General features: G+C 36.1%; 1 protein-coding gene across 1 annotated transcript in view; it reads right to left on the bottom strand.

Moving 5' to 3' along the window:
* Positions 1-14,206, bottom strand: part of LOC124406776 — a 73,255-nt gene extending 59,049 nt beyond the window's left edge. Inside the window, exon 1 of the mRNA XM_046882362.1 lies at positions 13,968-14,206. Within this exon, the coding sequence (XP_046738318.1) occupies positions 13,968-13,993 (26 nt within the window). The 5' untranslated portion in view covers positions 13,994-14,206. The remainder of the gene's footprint in view (positions 1-13,967) is intronic.
* Positions 14,207-14,603: the final 397 nt, after the last annotated feature.

Here is a 14,603-nt window from a genome sequence, read left to right as displayed (position 1 = left end):
TACGCCAAAGTTGCAGACATAGCCGGAGGCTGATCGCGGAACGGGTGAACCGACGGATGAACTTGGGTACAAGAGCCACAAATCAGTTATTCCATTTTCTGCTTCCAATTATTTTCAATTGGAACAGTTTAGAGCTTACAATTAATTTAATCACTGTGTTTAACAGGGAAGTCTGTTTCCTGTTCGGACTATGGATCAATTCAAAAACCGTAAATAATATCAGTGAGAGAAAAACACACTGTACTCTTTCTCAACCGTTAACATTACTACGGTTATAGTATGCATATAGTGACGTCTACTAATCCTATTTTACCACCCTATAACTCAGTCAGAGAAAATATGGTCTTTCAAGTTTTATCATCAGACCCTTAGAATTATATATTATATATATATATAATATATATATACTTCAGGTTGCAAAATATGAGATTGTAAAGAAAAAAAATCATCTCTTTTTTTCTTGACCATGAAAACGAACAGACACTAATAAACAACCATAAATGAGGGCCGAGGACTTGTGCAACCGTAGAAATAATTAAGAGAAAGTAATATTTTTTCACTCGTTATGAAATGGGATATTCTTGTCTATTTTTATGGTCGAAGTGACATTTCCGACGTCTTATTATACCCATTAATAAAATTTAAGGATAATAATATTATGGGATATATTATAGTCTCTCAATCTCTCTCTCTCTCTCTCTCTCTCTTCGAGCACAAACCCTTTGCCCATTTACCCATCGAGTCGTGAAAGCACCGAATGATTCAATCTCCTTATTTTAATTTCATTCGAATTTACAGTGTAGATCAGGAATACGACCTCCTCCTCTATCCGCGAATTCCAACCACCCTTTTTGGGTTGGCTGGTTTATTACGTTCTCAAGCCTGCCGAGGACCCGTGTAACATATGCGTTATCGACCTAAACTTTAGCCCTTCCCATAGCTTAGAACCCTCCGACCCTTGCACACAAGACTGAATTAGAAACTTGAAAGATAATTTCTTACATCCAAGATCTCTGCAATAAATTGTGTCCGCAGGCGCTTGAAGGTTTATTTGAGAATGTCGAATAGAAGTCAAAATATATAAATCAAACATCTGTCTGGCAAACGGATGTCAAAAGAAACCTTTATTACTATTTAAAATTTTATTCAAACATTTATATATTATATTATATTCAATATTTGCACAAGGTCTGTATATTTCTGTCTGTCACAGTTAAGTGAACCATTTTCCAGTTTTCGGTTGTTATTTGTTTCTCTATTTTTTCACCACCACCAAAAAGAATTAATAGAATTTGACTGGAGAAGAAAAAAAATATATATTTCGTTGCTTTCTCCCGGCGAAATTGCATCGATTCGAACGAATCAATATAAACAAATCACGCATTGATGAGAAAGTGAAATTTATCAAGTTCAGCAGAATAATGCTGTAAATTTAGTGTACATGTACAAGCAAACTACGTAACGTAAAGAATTACCGTAATAAAAGCAAGAATCGACGATAACAGGAAAGAACTCACGATACATCGTTCTAAATAACTCATGGAAATTGAGAAGAAAAAAAAAAGATTCCTCGCAATTTTATCTTTTTCGTTCTTCCTTATCTCATTATACATCGCAGAGAAACGGTCTCGCTGCAGAAAATTCGAAATAAACTATTTAAACGTTGTATCCCGAGGAGCCCCACTAAATGATGCAATACTTGTGGGTAACTCGAGGCTCGGGTGGTGGTTATAGTAGTACAAGCTGTACACCACGCGCTAAGATGAAAGCGTATTTCTCTCGAGGGCATAAAATGAGAGGCGACGTTGGTAAGCGCGAGGTTTTGCGATAATAGTATGGGTTATCAGTTTTGAATATGACAAAGGAAGAGTAAACTTTTCCCCGAGACTGTACACGTACGGTATATCGTAACTATAATCCTCTGCGCGTGCACAATTTTCCTCGCTCAACTTGCAGAAGAAAAGCCGCAGAGACATTTACCATTTACCCAGAGACTGCAGTCGTAACGGCGGCGATAGCAGCAGCATATCGAGAGGAACGAGTACCTACACCTACACCTACACCTTCAACCGTCACGAAATATATGATCACATTATTTAGTCACGGGTCTTAGTTGCATTTTGTATTTATTACGTCAAGGTCCTACGTGCCTTGGATTACCCGGGAGCCTAGGAACATACAGGGTTCCTCTTATTTCTATCTAGGCATGGACGTTACACGAGAGACGACCATGAGATGCCCACTTGCTCCCTTCGAAGCTAAAACATGTATGCAACGCTATAACTTGGCTATTAAAACGTTGAACATGACGCGGTGGTACATATGTGTTGTAGGTATGTATGTACATACATCAAAAGCAACACAACACGACGAGCGTGCAAAAATAAAATGACAATTTTGCAAACAACTGTATTGAACCGAACGGTGCGCTCATCATTTGCTGCTGTCCACCGCGGTTGTTAACGTCAGATGGTTTCATGGTTGACATGTGTTCAAACGTTTCACTTCGATTTATCGACGGTAAATTGCAAATTGTATATTTATATATATATATCTATGTGATAATCGATTCTGTAACGCTCAAAAATAAATGATAATGATGATGATGATGATGATGATGATGGTCGGCTCGTCGTATTATCAAAACTCCACAATGAACCATTGACGTAAGGTTTACGAATTGTTGGAATTGCGTCAACGACGTTCAAACCGGGAGGATGCGACAAAGAAAAGCGTTGTAGTAGGTGAGATAATCACCCGCACAACGTCACGTTGCACAATGTAGGTTGTACCAACTTAACAAGTTTCACGACCGAGCGAAATAATTCGCGAGCGGATGGTTATCCTACTACTGGCCACTGTATATAATTACAAAAGATAGGTGGGTACATACCTGCACCGTAACCGTTTCGTGACTTAAGATACCGATTTACGACGGCATGCGGCAGCAGAGATTTAGCAGTAATGGTACCGTCTCAATTAGCCTCATCTCACAGATTTTTACCTAAACCGATCCAAGATCGTGAGAATAACACAGCGATATTGCTCATTGTCTGCTGCAACGTATTCCGGCCGTAATTATTTCCTGCAAAGAGGTTGGGAGAAGAGTTCATCACAGCTTCATCGTTCCATTGCGAATAAAAATTTCACCTCAAGTTTGTATAAAATCTTCACCAGTCACTGTTTCTGCTGCTTCTTTACTGCGAGGTATATAAAACTTTAAGATTCAGTAGTAAAGTACCTCTTGCAAGTACCGTCGTTTTAGTACCACCTGATACCCACACTTGGATCCACTCTGACCTACGATGTTACTAAACGGATAAAAATAATTGGAAATTAATTAAACGCGTCAAGCTGATCTCGACGATTTCGCGCACGTGAGGTCATCCCGAATGACCTGATTGCCAACCGTTGTACACCTAATGGCTTTGCGACTGCTGTTACGTATATAGTGGCTTGTTTTCTCTGACAATATTGTCGCTGCATCCAACCACGGATAACGAGTATCGATTTGAAAATGCCTGGTACATAAACAGAACAGCTGCAATGTATAGATGCTCTTCCGCCCTGAGGTTGAAGTTCCTGACGTTAACGTAACGGTGCAGTTAAAACTTATTATCGAGACTCATATGAGGGAAACAACTCTTTCAAAATCGTTCTGAAGTTGTAAATCAATGATTTTTGTTTCTATGCTGCGTTGTTACGTCAAATTTATTAACTTTAATTTTCTTTACGGCTAAGTTCTTACCCTGCCTGCGCACAGCAGCGCTGCGTTCGATCTATTCAATCGCGATAAAGTTTTCGAAAAGTAATAAATTGAATTGAAAATTATCGGCATTTATTGGAACTGTTCAGAGTATTTCTTGTTCCTTTTCGCAAGATTTTTTTCAACTATTTTTAGTTTCTTTGTTTCAAACTCTCTTCCAGGTATTCAATTATACACTTATACCTGCGGTTCTTGGAATAAAAACAACGGGAGAAATTACCATCGTATTTTCTTCCACATTTCACTTTCTGATCGCAAATAATACTACAACCACTTACGGCTGTGTTTTAACGACAAAAGGAATATCATCGATGAATAATAATATCACACATAAGTATTAAAAGTTTATAAAATAAATAATATTATATTATCAAATTGACCAATTGTACCGTTATCAAGAAAATAAGTACCGTACATCAATTAACGCGAAATTGATTGACTTTACTGTGAAACAAAAAATAGTACAATCGTAGAATTAGAATCAGCAAAGAAAACTGAGAGTGTATAAAAAAAAAAGAGGGAAATAATAAATTCAACAACTCCCCCAACCATTATTACAGTTTAAGTATACTATATATACCATAAAACTGTATCAGCACAAGGGATGTAAGTCTCAACTTTCCCTAAACGTTCTCAATTGTTTCTAGGCGCAATTTATCTTTCATCCTTGTTTGTACATTAATTAAAATTATCATCCAGACATCCCGTAGGTCTTCAATCTCGTAAGTCTTCAAGATTTCTTGGAAGTTGAAGAGCTTAATGTTTCGATATTTTCCAAGAGAGAATACCGTAGGTACAGCAGCAGATCGTTGCAGCTTCTGTCTCGAGACACCGTTAAGTTATGAAAACTTGAGTGGTCTCAGCTCAGCTGGCCAGTCTGCGGCGACGGCGACTCAATCACGTTCACACCAGTCTGGGTCATCCATAAAAGATCGAAACGACTATTAGCGGAGTCTCCTCCATCTCCGGGTTCCGCTGGTCATAACCGTCCTTCTCTGACCATTGTTAAAGCGGTTCAAACGCTTCTGATAATTTACGGAAATTTCCTTTCTTCTTTAGTCCGGATTACACCGACTGTTGACATAAGTCCGACAGTAATCTTCGCGAAATAGGACATAGGTGTGATTATTCACGTTCCGTAAACAGAAACTCTGCTGCTGTCATTGACAAGGCGAAGGGATCTATAGATCCTCCGGAATAAGCATATAAGCATATTCCGTGCAGGTAAGATATCGAAAATCTGTCGCACCCTTTGTACAAGGTGAGTCACTTGATGTGTCGATAATGGAAGAAGCTTATCGTTGTTTGACGTGAACTTCTAAGTAAGTTCTACAATGAGATCCTTCGAAATCAATAACATTCTGACATGATCAGCTAAACTTTACTATTGACATGTGACATGAAAGCGATATGAATTGTGTGCAGGACTTCGCGTCAACTAATCGTAAGCTCCTCCTATTATCGATGCATCGAATGACTCACTCTGTACAGTCTACACCGAGAGACTTTTGGTATCAATGTTTGCTTTATTGCTCATTCTGCGTAATTACAATAAAATATACAAATTTATGGACAATCGAGGTAAATTGAGTACAAATTCGTATAGTGATTGTGCAAATGCCATATTCATGTCTTTTGTTTTTAACTGACTGGCAATGATGATACATTGTGCTACATAATGTTCTTACATTTAACGAATTGAAGTATTTTAAAATGATTATATTAGATTTACCTCCTCCTATTATCGTAGAAATAACTGTTAAAGTACCTCGATTATCCGTAAATTTGATCTAGTTGAAGTTAGTAAAGTTATCGTAACGATTTATGATGAGGTAAAATCGTTATTTAGCGTCTTTGGCGTTATTTGAAATCCCATAAACCGTAATAAATCAAGACATACTCTTATCTTAAAATCTCAGTCCCTTCAGTTACTGTAAAAACAAGAAAATAGTAAATATTTCCCAATTATGGATAAGCAATGATGGAGCAAGCATCGATACTAAAAGTATTTCCGTGTAAGATTAGGATTCTCGAGAAGTAGCTTGCTATACACCAAGAATAAGTCGACTTATCCCCTGAAACAACATTCGCTTCTTTCAAACTCCTTGTACTACAAATCCCAAGACAAATCCTCAACACTTTTTTTCGTGCAAAGAAAAAGAGAGGATTTTCAAAGTGAAAAGATTTTCAAAGAAGTGAAAAGATTTCCAGAGTACCAACACAAAGATGCAAAGAATTATTCGCACCATTAGTTTCCGCATCGATCCATTCTATTCGTTTTTTCAAACATCGAAAACTCCGTCCAAAATTGTTTGATGAAAAGTGATAATAATCATAACAGTGATAACAATAACGGGGTCGATAGTAGCCGGACACCCTATCGTAAATAATTTATGTATTGCTATGAATATACAGGTGTTACATGCATGTTATATGCGCATAGATAGGCACGATAATGCGGTGAGATGACGACAGCCCGGGCGTCAGGAATTTGTTCACATAACTCGTACCTCGCAAGGATGTCTGAAAGGTTATGCAAATTTTAATCGGCGAATGATCGATCATCGACGTTTCATTTTTCCCATTCTTGTACATCTCCCCTAACATTTACCGCAGCAGCCTCATTTTCTTAATTAATTTATAGTTAATAGATATCTTGAGTCGTAATAATTAACTCTTCTCCTCGTTTACATAGTCTTTTCCTCCCCGCTACTCGTATCGCAAATCATCTTAAAGAAAGATTTGTTCCACGTTAAGATGTGTAATGCCAAATACCCGAAGTAAATTGGCTGGACGTTATGAGGTAGTATTGAGAAAATTTTATTACAATTGCACAGCACGCTGAGGAGAATATCATGCGTATTTCCTAGTTTCTCGGCCTATTGCCGGCGGTAATTATACATCATTGAGACGCGTTGACTGCTGCAGTAGCAGCAGCACCATCATCATGGTCATCATCATTATCATCAGGATCGCCAAAGCTTGCTTATCTATAAATTTCCTTAACAGCTTGTAAGCGTGTGATTTACGAGACGGATTTTATCAACCGTAGGTAATGTGCAAAGTCCATAGTTCTAAGTCGTATTTCGAAATATTCTCGTTAATAACGTTAATATAATAAAGCATCGAAAAGAAACCATTGATTTACAATTTTAGAACGACCTTAATATCAAAAGTTTAGTTTTCATAATATGAGTAGGATACGTTTCGCTTAAAGTGTGGATTCAAATAATGATTTTTTCTTGAAAATTCATCGTCACATTAACGTTACGAACTTCAATCTTGTCACATTTCGTTATCGTAAATATCACATATTGCGTTATATTACCTGCGTAACCGGGTTTTATGATAAAAGCATGCTACCTGCGTATATAAGGTGTAAATAAAATAACCTGCGCAATGGGATGCAGCCTCTCTTCGATAACGAGCTTCCCGAACGATGTTTTAGGGAAAAGCAATTATTGCAAACCGATTCCGTCGGGTTGAATTGCAGATATGGCGAATAGATAGATGAGCTTTATACCCTATTTGATGATGCAGGCACGAGTTTCTATAATATTCAATCTATCCTACGAGACTCTACATTATAATGATAAGCGATGTGTGCATTGAAATATGTACGATGTAAACGACTAACGTTGCCAACTTGAATCACATAACGTTTTCATTCCTAATGTAACGTATATCGTAAATATATTTAATTCTTGTAAACCATACTTAAAGACGAATAAAGGACTACCGTAATATATTCGTTAAGAATCGCTATTCCACTGATATACTTGAGACGCTTCGAGAGGCAACGAATTACTTCGTTATAAGCCAATTATCGATTTTTACAAGATTATGTATACAACTTAAAAGTACAAACTGATCCGCTTTCCAAGGATTCACGTGTTTCGGGGTGGGGGTGGAAAAATAGTAAGGTCAAAAAATGGAAGGCCACAGGATCAATAAATCGGAAATCTAATTTATAGATTTAAACAAATGTAAAGAGTGGAGCAAAATAGAAATTTATGTCAGAATATAGAATCGCATAAAGATTATAAATTTTATCCTTATATTTTTCAATCTTTCTATATTTATGGAATTTCTGTATTTTCAATTTTCTATACTTAAACTTTCTACATTTTTATTATTCTATGAATTATATATTCACGTCTTTGAAAATTCGATATTTTGGTCTTCTATAAATCGCTCATTCTATTTTTTTTACCCCCACCCACGTTAAACAGCACATGTTTATCCTAGCATGTCGTATGTCAAAAAACATAATAAATTCTATAACGTTTTTACTAAAATAATTAAGGTCGAGGCGATGATTAAATATGTGACCTTTACCCCTGCTGAAGCGGCAAAACACGCCTTTTTTCTCCACGAGATGTGTCATTCACGCGACCGAAGAAATTGATATTATAATGTGTCCATTGAGGTATCCATCAAAAGATCAGTAATGATCCGTTAACGACAATAATAATAGTTAATTTTTTTCGTCAACGGCTCTTGGACATCTAGATTGACATGTTTTTCGCAATCTTTAAGATTACACAAGTGTCTCTGTAATTGAACAGAGTATCCATGGCATGGATGAGTATACAATCTGGCACCTGCGATTCAAAACTCTGAAAACGAATTTCCCTTACAACTGTTGGTAGTTATTTTTCCGCGCGCAGTTACTAAAAAAATTTTCAAAACCGTCCATCTGCGTTTTTACAGTTTGCAGTTTCTGTGCATTTTTCTAAAAAATCTCTGTCTTCTCTGTTTTTTGCTACCGCAGATCTTTTACCGCGAATTAAATTCAAATGTGTATTATATACTACGATAAAAAAAAACCGCTCAAATCAAATTACCTCACGTATATAAATCGAAGAGTAAACAAAAAAATAAATAAATAAATAAATAAAAGTTTATAAGGTTACACATTATTAATCTCTTCACCAGCGGCACAAACGAAATCGATCTGCGCATGCCTCGTTATTTGGGCATTGCGGCAGCGAGCACAACAATAATGCGGGTGAGAAAATAGCTCGCAGTTATCAGAGCAAGACCGTTCATTCGGTGGGACTATCGGTGATAAAGTATCGGTTGATCCGACGAGCCGATTAATTTATAGTTCGTCGTTAACGATTGTTGATCTAGTTTTTGACAGAGAAAGAAACATTCGATTCGGGGTTATATCTATATATAATAATAATATATTATATCGTGAAAGAGAGAGAGATAGAGAGAGAGAGAGAGGAGCCCCAAAAAGAACCCGGATGTGCCTTTTAAGTCGCACAACTAACTTCAAGGAATGAAATTAACCGTTTACTTCAACTGACCGAGTTTGTTGCCCATGGGAAAATAATATTATACACAGAGAGCGCGTACCTGTTATAGACGGGGTTTAAATTGAGTTTAGTAAACAAACGACGACGCCGCGGCGATTCTCGCTATAGCTGTTGCGAAGAAGAAGCAGGCCGCGACGAAAGATGGTAGGTGGAAGATAGGTTTCTTAGATGGGTAAACGTATTACTTCCCCTTTTTTATCTTTTTCCTCCTCCCCGGGATTGGGTTCGTCCACAGCTTATCTCAAAGACAAAGACGGGCTTTTGCCGTTAAACATTGCGCGTGTATTTTGTCACCAGAACCTTGATAAGCGCTTTAGTCCTTCGCAGAGGCGTCATCCTCTTGCCCTCCCGTGCTACACGAGGTTTCCAAACACTTAGGAAACCCCTTCGAGACCCGGTACAAGGATGTGGTATCGTCGTTCGTGTCGTTAACGATTTACAACTGTTGGCAGCGTAATGCATACCGTATAAACCACTGACGCAGGGGTTGGCAAATTTCATGTACAGTAAACAAAGAATAATGAACTACTGTGCGGAACAAAGGAAAAAAGCTCTTCGCATGCCTTTTCAATGATGGAAAACTCGTTACCACACGATTGTGAAAACCAATTAAGTAATCCTTTCTGCACAAAGGCACTTTCCATATCGTGGATATTTTTCTTTCTTATTCGGCAGGTATTATTTAATATGATCTATAGTTTTGTGTTGTTGTTTTTCTTTTCTTTCTTTTTCTCTCTTGTTAGTCGTATTTTAGTAGAACAATTAATTCAACTTACGTTCTTGCTAATGATCTGTAGCTACCGAATGGTAGGTTATAATTCACGCCGGTATAAAAAAATAAATTACACATTTATAATGTTAAATTGACCAAGGGTCTGATTTTCTTTTATTTTTTTTCAAGATTTCAACTTGAACTAGATAAATTGTACACCCCAAGTTTCCATTCGTCAAGCTTATTGAAAAAGTCTTCCAATAGCGAACGAAATTGTAAATCAATGTAATATTTAGTCATAATTTCACCACTTGGAACTTACAAATGGCAAATTAGACTTTACTGACTTGTAAAAACCGAGGAAAATCTTGCATCGCAATTCAGAATTAAAATTTTTTATTTTTGATCAAGCTTGATCTATCGGTACTTCAGATAGATGATAAATTCTGGGTCTCTCTCTTGCTGCACATGATTCAATAAAACTCGAGAGCGAGAAAGAAGGGGGAGAATAAAAATTGAAGTTTACATAATGATGATTGTATGAAGCCTACAATCGATGTTAAAATTCTTAATACATATTTCACTGTCATTATAAAGCTGCAAATTTAATCTAGGATGAAAATCAGGAACGATATAATAACGGTATTAAAGAAATTTCTTATTGTAGGTAAATCCTAGTTGATTGAGAGAAAAGTTTAGTATATTATTCGTTATTATATACATCCGTAGAGTCTCTTATATTCTTAATTCCTAAAGAAATCAACTTAGCTCGAGAAAACACGTGACTATAAAATAATAAGGTGTAGTATACGGACCCTTAGAAAATCGGTTAACTCTCATCAACTTTTCTTCCTCGCTTTATCGTTTCAATCATGTCTCTTTGCATTTTTTTTTTTTTTTTTTTTTTTTTAAATTGTTATTATTGTTATTAATCTTTTTTTCCCATGTATAACCGCGCGCCACTTTGCAAAGTGGCAAAGAATTCATTATAATGAGACTGAAAAAGCCATCTCCTCTCGTTGCAGCAGGCAGGCCCGTTTTGACTCTGAATTTACATTTGAATTCACTACAGGTGCGTTAAGGAGAGGTCGACCTGCCCGCGAACAGCCCATAATTTAAGCACACCTTAGCTATTGTGCGCTGGTGTTGAGAGTTAAGACGACCCGTGCACGGGATATATTCTTTCTCTTTGCACCTTTGTCAGCTCCGAGTATTCGAAATAGCTCCCCGAGTGTAAAATTCATGTGAAATATGATACGCGAAAACGTCTTATAAAGTGTCGTACAAGACACGTGACTGGAGCCAGCAGCCGAAATTAGCAGCCAAACATTCTAACGGTCATTCGGATGATATAGCGAAATCCGAGAATCAAAATTTTGTGAAAAACCTTGAACCCCCGATACTTTTATAGAATCAATAAGAATTTTATAAGATCAATAATTAACACTGAGAAAGTGATTATTTGTTACACGACAAGAACGTCTGATTTGACTGCAATAATCTTTCTATTATCATTATTATATACATATATATATATATATATATTTTTTTTTGATGTTTTAACAGCCTACTCCAAAGGACAGCTCAAAAAAATTTTTAAGAGGTCGCTCCAAATTTTTTAAAATGTCAAAAATCGTCAAAAAATTAAATTAAAAAAATTGTATTTTCAGTATTTTGTTTGATTTTTAATTCATGTCGTGGTGTATTGTTATCGATTCTTTCTTACTAAATTGAAGAAAAAAAATTTATGAAATTTTAATATGAATATTAAAAGGTCGCTCGAAAAGATCTAAAGAAATGCACCAAAAAATTGAAAAGAAATTATGAGCGACCTTTCAAAATTCAAATTTTGAACTGAAACTTTGGGAAACTTATTTTTTTTTTTTTTTTTAGTCTTTAAAATTATACCGTAACGAGAATTTTTTTTTTTTTTATTAAAAATCGATTTTGAACGATTTCTGACGTTTTAAAAAATGTGGAGCGACCTCTTTAAAATTTTTTTTTGAACTGTCCTTTGGAGTGGGCTCTTAAAACATCAAAAACTAACATTTTGTCACACGAGACTCAGAAAAAAAAAATAGTCGGTTTTTTTGCGCCACCCTAATATATATAAGCAATCGAGAGTTGTCCGAGCAAAAAAAAAGTGAACGTATATATTATGCAATTTATTATACTACAGCAGTTTTTTTTTTTTTTTTTTCAACGATAAATTATACTACGTCTATGAATTCGTACACGTGGATGAATTCAAATGCTCACATTCATTGAGAAGCCGGTAAAATAGTAGTAGGTGTAATAATTTTGGCCACGGTTAACAGTTTGCGGCTGGATTGTGATAAAATCTTTAATCGTGACGGCTGGATGGCAATTATGTTGTGCCTGCCTAACTACTTACTTGCGCATTTATTTTCGAAGAAGGCGGTCGGTGCTAATTAGATGGAATATTAAAAACACCAAGATAGGAAACGGGGGGGAGGCGGGGGGGGGGGGGGGGGGGCAAGAAGCAAAAGGAAAAAATTATACTATATGCCGTTAACAACGTTTTTCAGTCCACGTGACAATCGAGGTTTAACGTACAATAACCTCGAGTCACGTGCTCAAGCTCAATGCACGCGGCAGTGAGTCTGTATGAAGACAAAATGTGAAATTTGAGACTTGTGAAAGGATCGATAACTTTTTGGTCGGACTCAATGAATGGAATTATCAAAAAAATCACGCGGTTTTTTAACAAAAACTTACCATATTGATCTATCTTCTCAAGTATAATAATTTACATCGACGAAAGATCGTCACATTCAAATACAGTTAAATAGATTCAATACGGAAAATACAATAATCGTATTTTTCAGCATAAAAACATTCCAAATTGATTTCTATTATAATATTGATACGATTGAAAATTAAATTATCGCTTGTATGGATAAAAAAGTTATGAATAACCGACGTGTGGAATGAATGATTGATTAATCAATTGATTGATTGATTGATACGTGTACATATACATACACGTCTACCTCAGAAAGAAAATTGGTAACCTTGTGTAATAGAATGTCGAGTTATACCTGCAAAGGAAATAATACCTCCTTGAGAACTTTTTGAAAAAAATAACAACAACAACAATAATAAACATTGAATATTATACAAAATCGCTGCTTGCTTTCAAGGTGCGCAGTATAAGTACAATGAATTTATATAAATTATAAACCCTTCATTATTATTCCGGTTTTGTTTTCATTTTCATCGTAAGTTAATAACTGTGATCGATTCTTATTAACTGCATAGAATCGTACTAGGATTATACCTGCATGCACAGCTATAATAACAATTGACCTAGCTACGTTCGCCAATTCTATATAACGCAAGTTAGGTAGTTGGCTTTAATGCACATCGGGTTACGGGTCTCTAATTGCGTCGCTTTACTCAACCATCGATGATCCTTCTCGCCATACTTCAAGGTTTGTGCAGTAATAACATTGATTGACTATTGCGTATACATTTGTCATTACTTCTTCGACGATTTACGGAGTTGCAGGTATCGCGTTACCTCTGATACTACTATATTTTTATATACCAGATGCTTTAACGAATAGATGGGATGATGAAAAATCATCGATAAACAAGAAGATTCACGGCGTTCTTTGAATTTTAAATCGTTGAACCTGTGAAAGTTTCTTGAGAAAAACACATAACTAGATTTCCACCGTAGAAATTTCACTCGAAATCGAGAAGATCACGTCAAGAGATCAGTTATGTATTATAATTACCATACCTAATAAAAAACACATCGTAGAACACGTTAAATGTCTGTGATTTCACTGGCGAACCTCATTGCCAATAAATACCTCGAAGAAGAATTTTTTTTCACGTCATGGAAAAGGAGATACATATAAGAAAACCAGTGAAATTCTTTTTCAAAAGCTAAAGATCAACAGAAGCCGCATTTCATTCATTCACTTACAATAAATTCAGTGCAAAAACAGTGTCGACGAAATGCCGTGCTAAATTCGATGCGATATGACAATAATCGTACACCGTGTACATACATTATACCTATTCATACAACTTTACTCGAATTTGAAGAGAAATCCTGCCGTTAAGGAAGAGAGTATAAATAAAGATACACGCAGGCATATTGTAAAATATAAATAAATTGGTATTTTACCTTAGAGCTCTGTGCGTGGTCTTCATCTCTGCAGTATGACGACCGCGATAACGATTCCTCAATGTTTTTTATCCATCGATATCCATCGGGTAAAATCGTCGAACGCACTCTGCAGTTAATTAAACACTGAACGACGAGTAGTAGTGCATCACGATCCGAGAATAGGGATATATAATGAATAAAGAATCAATAATATGTTTGAAAATAAATGATCGTTTTTCCGGTTTACAATTGAACAACAATTACACGCACAACGAACTGACTTGTGTATATTCACTAACTCTCGCAGCAGATTCGGTGCACACGGTTTGTTCATTCGTAAGGAAAGAAGAAATTTCTCACACAATACAAGATAGTGTAAAGGAGGAAAGTCGGGAGTGGAGGAAAGAAAGAAGCACTTTTGAATTAGTCACAGTTTCAACACGGCCCACCAACAACACGATAAAAATATATAAATAATCCTCTCTCGGTATTACATTGGTATAATCTACAAAAACCGATGTATAGATATACCTATCTATGCCTTATCAAGGGCTTAAAAGTCCTCCGAGTGCTGCAGCAAATAATACGCACGAATGTTAAGAATTATTCGAAACAGTGCGGGAAACTCGGTTAATTGCAATACCAACCCAACAA

Source organism: Diprion similis, chromosome 6, assembly GCF_021155765.1.
Source record: "Diprion similis isolate iyDipSimi1 chromosome 6, iyDipSimi1.1, whole genome shotgun sequence".
NCBI classification, from domain to species: Eukaryota; Metazoa; Arthropoda; class Insecta; order Hymenoptera; family Diprionidae; genus Diprion; species Diprion similis.
Note: the sequence above shows the minus strand (reverse complement) of the source record. Positions and strands in the feature narration are given on the sequence as shown.